The sequence below is a fragment of the Sciurus vulgaris genome (assembly GCF_902686455.1).
Source record: "Sciurus vulgaris genome assembly, chromosome: 6".
NCBI classification, from domain to species: domain Eukaryota; kingdom Metazoa; phylum Chordata; class Mammalia; order Rodentia; family Sciuridae; genus Sciurus; species Sciurus vulgaris.
In genome coordinates, this window is record NC_136466.1 from 72,429,405 (window position 1) to 72,440,088 (window position 10,684).

General features: G+C 55.7%; 2 protein-coding genes across 2 annotated transcripts; both read left to right on the plus strand.

Moving 5' to 3' along the window:
* The first annotated feature begins 133 nt into the window (after nt 1–133).
* On the plus strand, nt 134–6,025 carry PROB1 (proline rich basic protein 1). Its single transcript, XM_079143938.1, is given in 7 exon segments — nt 134–1,329; nt 1,331–1,818; nt 1,820–1,862; nt 1,864–1,932; nt 1,934–2,015; nt 2,018–2,079; nt 2,081–6,025. Coding segments are annotated over 7 exon segments (3,036 nt in total). The 5' UTR covers nt 134–1,272; the 3' UTR covers nt 4,316–6,025.
* A 143-nt stretch (nt 6,026–6,168) lies between these two features.
* Nucleotides 6,169–8,685, plus strand: MZB1 (marginal zone B and B1 cell specific protein). The gene is made up of 4 exons (XM_079143995.1): nt 6,169–6,877; nt 7,703–7,827; nt 8,138–8,248; nt 8,352–8,685. Exons 1-4 carry the CDS (start codon nt 6,677–6,679, stop codon nt 8,506–8,508), a joined length of 594 nt encoding a protein of 197 aa, XP_079000121.1. The 5' UTR covers nt 6,169–6,676; the 3' UTR covers nt 8,509–8,685.
* The last annotated feature ends 1,999 nt before the right edge of the window (nt 8,686–10,684 follow it).

Sequence of the window (10,684 nt, forward strand, 5' to 3'; positions counted from 1 at the left end):
TCATCAGTCCTCACAAAATGATGAGGGGAAACAATGCTGCATCTTTTTTTTTTTTTTCTTTAAATACTGGGGATTGAACCCAGGGGTCTCACACATGCTAGGCAATGCTCTACACGTTAACTGCATCTTTTTAAAAGTGGGAAATAGTCTAAGAAGGAGCAACTGCTTGCTTGGATGGCTTGGATTGTTTGGTAGGACTGGATGCACAGACAGGCTAGCTTCAGAAAGCCATCACTGAGTGTGCCCTAAGTGACTTAAGGGGATACCCAGGCAGGGCAACCCATGAGGCTGGTGTCAGATTTGTCAAGTGTTGCCTCTTCTGGGTCAGTATGAGGGTGAATGCACATCCAGAGCTCTTGATCCAGGGTCAGCTGGGCCTGAGTCATGGCAAGACCTTGATGGCAGAATTGAAGGGCAAGTGGTGCCCATTGCACAGAATAATGACAGGTGGGTGGCAACTCCCCCACCAGTGCCTGTCCCTACGGTAGGACCAACGGTTGTGGGGGTTTTAGAGGGGTCACACATCTGTTCCCAAGGGCATAGCCAGGGTGTCTTCTGGGTGCTAAGGCAGCTTATGAAAAGTAAAGTGTCCATTCCATCCCCTTCCAATGCTGCACTAAAGGCACTGTGTCTTGCTAGGGTCAGGACCTTCCTGAGGCCCCAGCGCAACTTTTGTTGGAGTTGGGGAGAGGTCTTTCACGATGCTCCACACACTGTGGAAGGTTATTGGGACAGGATGATGGTTGAAGTTCATGAGCTCTAACAGGGCAAGCCATGAGAGGGCTCAGGGACTGGAGGAAGGTTGCCTGCAAAATTAAGGTGTTGGGGTCTAAGGGGAGGTGGAAATAGCAAGACGGAGTTCCCTGGCCTGATGGTCTGGTTTCCTGGCTCACCTTGAATGGCTCACACTGCACACCAGAGACTTGACCTTAGGCAAGCCCCTACTGGGCCCATTTCCTCACCTGTAATAGGTGGAGTTGGATCTAGCTGCCTGCTCCAAAGTTTCCAAAGTTGGGCCTACCTTCCTCTCACCTGTCAGCCAAAACCGTGAAGTCCCACCCCAGGCGCTCAGCCAGTGCTGGAGAAGGGGGTAGGTTTGGCATAGGGGCTTGAGGCTCACTTCTCTCCTGCTGCCAACGCCGCTGACTTGCTAGTGGACGCGGCCGCTTTAAGGCGCTTTGACCCCATCGCATCCTCCGGCGGGGCGGGGACAGTACCGGCGCCACCAGCAGAGGCACTGAGAGGGAGGTAGTGCGCGGTGTCCGGCCCACCATGCTGACCGCGCTCGTCCCGCAAGAGCTGCCTGGGCTCCCGAGGTGGTTGCCCGCGGCCCCCCGCGCGTCGCCAGGATTCCTCGGGTTCGTCTGGCTCCTACCACACAGCTCCGGATTCTCCAGAGCCCCCGGACGTTGGGCCGGACGCAGAAGACCAGGAGAACTGGCCCTGCGTGGCCCCTAGGCGGGGGGTGGGCGCGCAGCCTCTCCTGTCCGTCAGCGCCCAGAATAGCAGCCAGCAGATCTGGTCCGGCTCGGGTTTCCACCGAGGTCCGGGCTCCGGCCCGCCGCCACCCCAGCCCCAGCTGCGCATGCTGCCGTCGGGGGAGATGGAAGTCATCTTCGGCGCCAGGCCTCTGTTGAGCCACTCGGACGCCGAGGACTGCGAGGTGCAACAGCTCACGGCGCCGACTTTCAGCAACCTGTCGCTGCCGGAGCCAGTGTCTCCCCTTCCCCTATTTCCACCACAGCCCCAGTCCCCAGACAGTGGTTCCCGATGGGCCACCTATCTGGAGCTGCGGCCCCCGAGGGCCGAGCCCTCGCGGGCCGAGTCCTGTGGCCTCAGCGCAGTTCGAGTGTGTGGAGGTGGGCGCTGGAGGAGGAGCCCACCGCTCCAGGCAGGTCCCGGACCGTGCCGAAACGGCAGATCGAGCTTCGCCCCCCGGCCCCGGAGTCCCTCGCGAGCTGCCGACGCGCCGCGCCCCCAACTGTTCCTGCGCACTGGCTCCCTAGACGAGTCAATGGCCGCCTGCAGGCGGCTGCGGGCCTAGTGCAGACAGCACTGGCCAGAAAACTGGACCCCACCCGCCCCGGCCTCGAGCAGCGCCACCTTTCGGCTCACCGAGCGGCCAGAACCTAGGACTCGGGAAACGTGCGGCAGCACCCACATGGTCCTGGAAGAGTCTAGGTCTCGGCTACTCCACGATCAAGATAATTCGGCACGCGTGAGAGCCCCACGGCCTTGGCCCAGCCTACGTGAGCGCGCGATTCGGCGCGACAAGCCCACGCCCGGGACCGAGCCGCTGGGTCCGGTTAGTTCCAGTATCTTCCTGCAGTCGGAGGAAAAGATCTCGGAGGCACGCAATCAGGAACCCAAGACTCGGTTCCCACGAGAGTCTCCGAATCGAACCTTCCCTAGGGCACACAGTCCATCTTTTAAGTCTAGAGTCCCCTCGGAGATTCCCAGCAGGTCTGTGAGGCCAAGGAGCCCCTCTCCATCGTGGCAGGCTCCAAATGGGACCGAGAGGGGTCCTCACTACCCCTTCCCATGGGATCGGACTGTACGGAGGGTGAGTAGTCCGTCCTTGCCTGAAGCATCCTCTGCGTGGGAAAATCGGACTCCCTCTGTGGAGGAAACTTCCAGCAGGAGGACCCCTTCCCCTCCAACTCTTTCCCAGTGGAATCAAGGTGCTGCTGGAGTAAGGAGCTCATCCCCCGAAGTTCCTTCCCACGAGGCTCCGCAACCGGCAGTCGGGGAGGCTGTAGGGCGGGGTACAAGCCGGTCTCCGTTGACCCTGTTCCCGTGGGAGGCAACAGATCGTCCTGTTGGAACACGGAGCCCATCGCCCCAAGAGACATGGGTTCCCATGGCCCAGGGCTCATCCATAGCGTTTACGCGGGAAGCTATGAATGGCGTAGCTGAGGAGTTGGCAACTTCTACACCAGCCGCACCCGGGACTCCAGAACTAACAGAGGTGCAGAGTACCCCCACGCGGAAGAGTCCGAATCTCGTCGTCACAGGCAGTGAACCGTCGCAAAAGACAGATGCCTTTGAGCCGCCCCGCAGTTACGTCGTGGGGTCCCTGGACGCCGATGTTCGCCCAGGTTTGTGCTCCGAAGTGGCCTCTGGACGCTCCCGCGTGACCATTCCGCGGCCGAGAGATGTGCGCAAGATAGTGAAGACCACTTACGCTCCAAGCTTCCCATCCGGAAGCCCAGGCTCAGGGCTACCTGGGCCTCCTTCGGATTCTGGCGGGGAGGAGGGCGACGCATCCAAGATGCCAGAGCTTCAGGTGCTGGGGTCCCCCGCCCCGGCTCACTACACTTCCGTTTTTCTCAAGGATTTCCTGCCAGTCGTGCAGCACCCCTACGAGTCCCCTGAGCCATCCCTTGACAGAGTCCCACGGGACGCCTCGCAGCCCAACGGGGTCTTGCGGCGGAGGGCAGAGAACAGCACCGCAAAACCCTTCGCGCGCACCGAAATCCGCCTGCCTGGTGCCCTGGCCTTGGGCGGGCCGCCAGAGAGGATCTCCAGAGTCCTGGTCCACAGTCTGCGCGGAGAGAATCGGGATGCGGAAGCACAGCGCCTGGTTCCAGACGGCGAGGGTCGGACCAGCCCCCTCGGCGGCGCTCGCACCTCCCCCCAGCGGTCCTCTATCGGGCCCTCAGCGACCCGACCATCCAGCCCCTGCTCCCCTCAGGCGTGCCCTAACTCGAGCCCTGGGATAGCACCCAAACTAGAGGCACCCGCTGCGAACCCCGAACCTGCGGCTTCCCCCCCTCTGCGGGAGTCCCAGGCGTTGGCCAGCATGACGGCTCCGCCCCAGCCCCGCGCTGCCTCCGCACCTCCCACAGACCGGTCCCAAGGCCTCTCCCAGGGAGTGCGTAGGCCTCTGGGAGCCACGCACCCAGGAAAGGTCCTGGTGGACCCAGAGACCGGCCGCTATTACTTTGTGGAGGCGCCTCGGCAGCCGAGGCTGCGGCTTCTCTTCGACCCCGAGAGCGGGCAGTACGTGGAGGTGCTGCTGCCGCACTCCTCCCCAAGGCAGCCCCGCCATATCTACACTCCGCTGGCCCTGGGGCCTGGCCTCTACCCGCCTGCCTATGGGCCTATTCCTGGCCTCTCACTCCCTCCATCCCCGGGCCTGCCAGCCCTTGGCAGCTCCCAGCTGCCCTGGGCCTCTGAGGCAGGACCCCTGGACGGGATGTACTACCTCCCCATGAGCGGGACTCCCAGCCCTGCTCCACCTCTGCTCCTCTGTGCCCCTCCTGCCAGTTCGGATCCCACACAACCTAGCAAGGGTTCAGTGTTCCCTTTGTGAGGCCTTAGGGCCCAAGCCCCATGGAGTTGAGCCCCCTTAAATGGCCTAGAGGTTCTGGCTTCTAGCTCCCTGTCTTTTCTTCCCATCACCTTTTTTGGTCTGTCCCAGTCAGTCTTCAGGCCAGAAGTAATCTTCAGAGAATGTATGTGAGACCCCAGGTTGATGGAGCTGGAGCTCAGGAGGTAGCTAACTACTTGCTACCCCCAATGAAAATGTATGTCCCTTTCCCAAGCATTCCCTGGGTGTGGTATGTTTATGTATGTGTTTATGCAGGCAAGCAAATATGTGAGGAGCCAGCCAGAGGAGTGTTCTCCAAAGGGCAGCAGAAATGAGAACTGCAGGAGCAGGGTGATCTCCAGAGGTGGTAAGCTGTGTCCCTCTCTGAAAGTGGACCTAGTTGATGTGGAGCAGTCCAGTGGGCACTGTCTGAGATGAAGGGGAAGGACTCTGGTCATCAAGTCTGTTTTTTGGAAAAGTAGCTGAGCTGTGGCCTGGGCAGCTGGGGGGAAAGTGGCTAGTGCAGCCCCAGGCCAAGTTGGAACTGAGAAAGGGAACTGTGGAAGCAGCAGGTGGAGGTGGAGTGAGGAAGCAATGGAGGGAGGGACTATGGGGAGTCAGCCTGGAATTGGGGGTGAGAAGGTGGGGTGAGGTAGGTCCAGATGCCTATGGCCCTCAGAGGGGGCCTAGTTCTTCCGTCCTTCCCTGAACTCCGGGTTTCTCCTCAGAGCCCTGGGAGCTGAGTTGGCTGATCTTAGTGGTGGAAGCATCAGCCATTTCCACTCGGTTAGGAGCAGGTGAAATAAGTCACCAAGGACTTACAGAGCTGGGTGCACAAGTTCAAGACCAGCTTGGTAAATTAGTGAGACCCTATCTCAAAATAAATACATTTTGGGCTGGGGATATAGCTCAGTTGGTAGAGTGCTTGCCTTGGGAGCACTGAGGCCCTGGGTTCAATCCCCAGCACTGCCAAAATAAATAAATACATACTTTTTTTTTTAAAGGCTAGGAATGTAGGTGAGCACTAAAGGTTAAGTGCCCCTAGGTTCCATCCCCAGCACATTAAAAAAAAAAAAAAAAAAAAAAAAAAAAAAAAGACTTACAAGAGGAGTTTGGGCTGTTGGCTTCCAGGGGAAGCTTTGACCCTTCTGACTGTCTGGAAGGGGGGTTTGGGCTGGCAGTAGGAGGAATGGCCCCTCTGTGTGGGGTAGACCAGAGAGGACAAAGTTCTCAATTTATATCACAGATGGGATAATAGTGCCCAGAGAGGAGCTATATGGTCATAGCACAGGAAGGAACAGGACCCAGAACCTGTGTTCCAACTGCTCTGAGATTTTAGGAGCCTCTGAGAAGGCCAAAGGAGCTGGACGGGAGGTGTGTGTGTGCATGGTGGTCTGTGTGTGGTTCTGAGCCTGAAATGACAGGGACTTACTGGATTGGGGTGTGAAGTGATGGGTTTTGGGAAGAAGAGTTTCCATTAGAAGCAGTGTCAGGGATGTGAATGGATGCCTTCCTCATTACAGATCTTGGGGCCCATGTCCCTGTGGTCCCTGTCCCTTGCCCTGGACTGGAAGCTGACTAGGTGAACTTTGAGTCAGAATAACCTGGATAGCTCTTGGCCAGGGACACTGATGGCATGGAAAATCTTGGGTCCCTGGCCACCTCTGGTCACCTCACATCATCCTGTTGTACAATAAATGGCTGACCATGAACCATGATGGCTGAAATGATGACTGGTTTAAGGTGCCTAATTTCCTACTGCGGCCTCTGAAGACCTTCCACAGTGCCCTTCCATGCCTAGGTCTGACCTTGGCTAAGGGGAACCTAGGGCTGGGGAAGGACACATGCCTTCACACACTCTGGCCTCCCTGCCTGGATGAACTTGCCTCCCAGGGAGGGACACCTAGGCTGGCAACTGCCCTCATGGCCACCTTCATCTGTGGCTGTGGGGCCAGTGGACTTTGGGAGTCAATCAGGTTTGAATTCCAATCTCAGCATGCCCCTCTATAGCTGGGAGATTTGTCACTTCTCTGTGAGCTCTCATGTCCTCAGGGGTAGAATAAGGAAGACAGTAATCAACTACTTCCTCATGCAAGGTGCCCAGCACAGTGCCTGCCATGTGACCAGGTCCCAGCATGAGGTTGCTAGCAGCCCCTTTGTGCCACAGCCCCTTTACTTGCCTCATGGTTCCTATGTATGAAATGGAGCCAAGTTGTCCAGAGCCAGGGTCCTCCGGAGAATGAGCACACGTGGCATCTCCAGGGCCCTGAGGGAGGGGTAAGGTGTCAGTTCCCCATTGGTCTGGGACAGAGGCACTCCCCACTGCACCTTTGAGCGCGTACATCTGCACCCCAACCACAGTGCATGCTCACTGAGCTGGCTCCGGAGGCCATGAAACTATCACTGCCACTATTGCTGCTGTTAGGAGCCTGGGCTGCCCCAGGGGGCTTTGGGGACAAGGCCTCGCTTTCGGCCACTGCCCCACAGCTTGATGAGGAGGAGAAGTACTCAGCCCACATGCCTGCTCACCTGCGCTGTGATGCCTGCAGGGCCGTGTCCTACCAGGTGAGTCCCTCTCCTCCAGCAGTCCCCCTGTCCCTGCCCAGACCCCTCTATCTACCTCAAATTTCACCACTGACCCTTAATCCTCAACCCCCACCATCAGACATCACTCCCAGGCCCAGCCTTCCAAAAGATTGCAGTCCCTACCTCACCTGAAACCTCAGTGTGCCCATCTGCCTGCCCATCAGAAAGTAAACAATCTGGGACACACTGCAGTATCTTGAGACCCCCAGGGAATTACTCGTTTTCTTAGACTCCCTTTCAGACCCACCCTCAGGTCTCACTCCCTCTCCAAATCCATAGGGTGCCTTGTATATGTGCATGTGGGGTACATACGTTGAGTGCATACACGTACGAGTTTGTGTATCTCAGTGCACACTTGCCCCTGTTGAGCATACCTGTGTGTGTCTGCGTTCATGCACACAGCTTATGAATATATGTAAGGTTTGTTTGGTTTTTGGTTGGTTTTGGTTTTTTTGTTGTTGTTGTTTTTGTTTTGTTTTGTTTTGTTTTGTTTTGCTTTCCTTATTCACATGGTTTAAAATGGCATTTGCTACTGGGCAGATGTGTCCCAGGTGGTGGGGACAGTGCTTGGGCCTAAACTTCCATTTCAGTATTTCCAACCCCATTCCAGGGAAGTGGATGCTATCTCCATTGGCCCAGTCCCAGCTTTGGGGACCTGGGGGATAAGTCCTGAAGCCTGCTTCACAGGTGCTTCCTGCTCAAACGGCTCCCTTGCCACATCATCCCCAGAGACTTGGGTTTCCCTCCTCCCTACCCCTGACCGACAGACCCAATCCCCTGGCTCATAGCCCCTCCATGTTCTAGATGTGGCATCATCTGGCAAAGGCAGAGGCCAAGCTTCATACTCCAGACTCCAGGGGGCAACAGGAGCTGAGTGAGTCGGTATACACAGACATCTTGGACCGAAGCTGCTCCCAGAACTGGCAGGAGTGAGTTGTCAAGTGGGCCCCTGCCTCCCTCCTTCAGGAGCAGGGCTTGGAGGTGCAGATCCCCCACTCCCACTCCCACAACACCCATACTTTGGCCTGAGGGAGGGGGCTGGCTGCCATGAAGTCTGTGCTCTGGACTGGGAGCAAGTGCAAGAGCAAATGACCAGCAGAAGGTCTGTGTGCAGCCTTGGGCCAGAGTTTTCCCTCTCAGCTCAAATGCCCAGGGTGTCCATTCTAGTGTGGAAACAGGTATCTCACCCTGGTTGGACTCCCACCAATCGTATATCCTTCCCCTTCCAACTGCCACCAGCTATGGCGTCCGAGAAGTGAACCAGGTGAAACATCTCACTGGCCCAGGTCTTAGCAAGGGGCCAGAGCCAAGCATCAGTGTGATGATCACAGGAGGCCCCTGGCCCAACAGGTGATGATGGGGTTGAGGATGGGATGGAGTGTCCGGACCCTGGTTTGCCCACCACTTCCTTGTGGGCTGGGCAGAGTCCAAGTCTCCTGCTGGGCTCCCATAGGCTCTCTGCAACATGCTTTCACTACCTGGGAGAGTTTGGAGAAGACCAGATCTACAAAGCCCACCAACAAGGCCAAGGAGCTCTGGAGGCACTGCTATGTGGGGGCTCCCAAGGGGCCTGCTTGGACAAGGAGACAGCCACAAGGGAAGAGCTCTAGTCCTCCACTACTCCTGTCGCTTATAGAGACGCTGGGACAGCCTCTGGACCTTTCCCATTTCTTTCTGCAGGCTGCCAGAGGGCAGGGAGGTGCTGCTACTCTTTCCTCCTCCACTCCAGTGCACTGGAGCCTGGGAGGGACACAGTCTTTCTCTGAAATAAAAGCCAGTGATCTTGACTCTTGTCTTCAAAAGGTGTTCGGGGGACTGGAAGGACAGACCTTGGTGTTTCTGCTGATGTCCCTTCTAGAAAGGGCCAAATAGACATCACTAGAACTCCTGAGAGGTGTGAAAGAGCAGGCTTGGCTGGAAATATGAATGAGCTATGAAGGGCATTTGGAACAGGGACAGCCCAGGTCCTCAGATTCATCAAGAGGGAAAGAAAATCAAGGAAACCATAGGCAGCCACCTTGTGGCCACACCTATGTATTTACTCCATGCAACTGTGCTGCTCTCAGAACATGTCTCCTGCCAGGCTTGATGGCACACACCAGAATCCCAGTGTCTCCGGAGGCTGAGGCAGGAAGATCTCAAGTTCCAGACCAACCTTAGCAATTTAGCAAGGCCCTAAGAAACTTAGCAAGGTCCTGTCTCAAGAAATAAAAAGAGCTGGGAATGTCTCAGAGGTTAAGCACCCCTGGGTTCAATTCCTCGTATCAAGAAAACAAAACAAAGAAAACAATATATCTCCCTGCTCTATGCCTACTCTCTGCACTCTTCCTTTGACCACAGCTGGGGTGGTGAGCCAGCAGGATTCCTGGAACTAGCTGAGTCAGCATCTTGACTCTCATACTGCTCTCTCTAGAAATTCAAGCCAAGGTCCTTACCCTTGGGAAAGGAGGCCTGGGCCCCAGCTGGGTCTAGGAACCTGGAACCATGTAACACTGAAATAGTGGTCCACTTTAGACTTTGAATGTAGCCCTTGCTGTGCTGCTACAACTTATTTTGAAAAGGATTCTTTCTCTTCCTCTCCCCCTTCACCTCCCTAACCTCTCCCCTTCCCCAATCTCAAAGGGGAAACAGGGTTACCTTTTCTTCTCCATCCTAGGCAGAGTTATCTGTCTCTGAGTATGCGTCCACCACAGGAACGAAGTAATCCCGACTTTGGGGATAGCACAAATGAGGCGATCTCAGAAATGGCTATCTCCCAAATTAACAGGTGAATTACAACTCCAACACAAAATGCATGGAAATGCATGGAATGGGACCTCCGAATCAACTCTTTAAAAAAGAAAAAAGAAACTGTTATTGGGTTTTTTTGTTTTGTTTTGTTTTTGGGGGGTGGTGCTGGGGATTGAACCCAGGGCCTTGTGCTTACAAGGCAAGCACTCTACCGACTGAGCTATCTCCCCAGCCCTTATTGGGGTTTTTTGCAAAAAAAAAAAAAAAAAAAAAAAAATATCCTGTTACCCTTGATGGGCAGAATCACAGCCTCTGGGACAGAAGTCCTCTGTGTTTCTCCTTTGCTAGCAAAGCAATTAAACTTATTTTTCCTTTTTCTCAAAGCCATGTCCTCGTTATTGAATTGGCATCAGGGACAAGGACCAAACTTTCAGTAACAGCATTATGACTTATAGTTTTCCTCATGTTCCTGACCCACCAATGTCCCAGAAGATGGGCAGAACACACTCTAATTCCCATTTAATGGAGGCAGAAACTGAGATTTAGACAATAGAGTTTCAGTCCAAGTCCCAGGCTGAGTAGTGGCAGGGCTGTAAGGAGATTCAGATTTTGAGGGTGGAGCAGGGTCCACTGCTGAAGGAATGGGGTGTCCCAGACATTCCCTGATCACTCCAGTTGTCCTGGGAGCCGTTCTGGAGGCCCAGCTTTGCACATCCCATCACCTGTTCCAGATTCTGCCTGGGCCCCTTTTTTCCTGGTCTTTACCCCAGAAGAGAGCCCCCAGGCACCAGCTCCAGGGCCTAAAGAACTGGAGTCAACAAGAGTATCAAATGTGAATCTGGGTGGGTGCCTCTGAGGAGGAACTCTGTGACCCTGTGTTTTGGTAGAGACTGAGTCTGGGTGGTGTAGGCCCATCTGGGTTACTATGCCTCAGGACATACACAACTGCCTGTGAGGTGCCTTGTGGTGTGGTTTCAGTTAACTTGAGTGTCCATGGAGCTGTGCCTGCAGGGGGTGGGGGTGGAAAGGTAAGTCCTAAGGAGTTGCAGAGTTTCC

Excerpts from the sequence above, each read along its gene's own strand:
- MZB1 (XM_079143995.1), top strand. The coding sequence starts at position 6,677 with ATGCTCACTGAGCTGGCTCCGGAGGCCATGAAACTATCACTGCCACTA. Across the intron at positions 7,828-8,137 it reads TGCTCCCAGAACTGGCAGGA|CTATGGCGTCCGAGAAGTGA; the intron begins GTGAGTTGTCAA and ends AACTGCCACCAG. Across the intron at positions 8,249-8,351 it reads GGAGGCCCCTGGCCCAACAG|GCTCTCTGCAACATGCTTTC; the intron begins GTGATGATGGGG and ends GGGCTCCCATAG.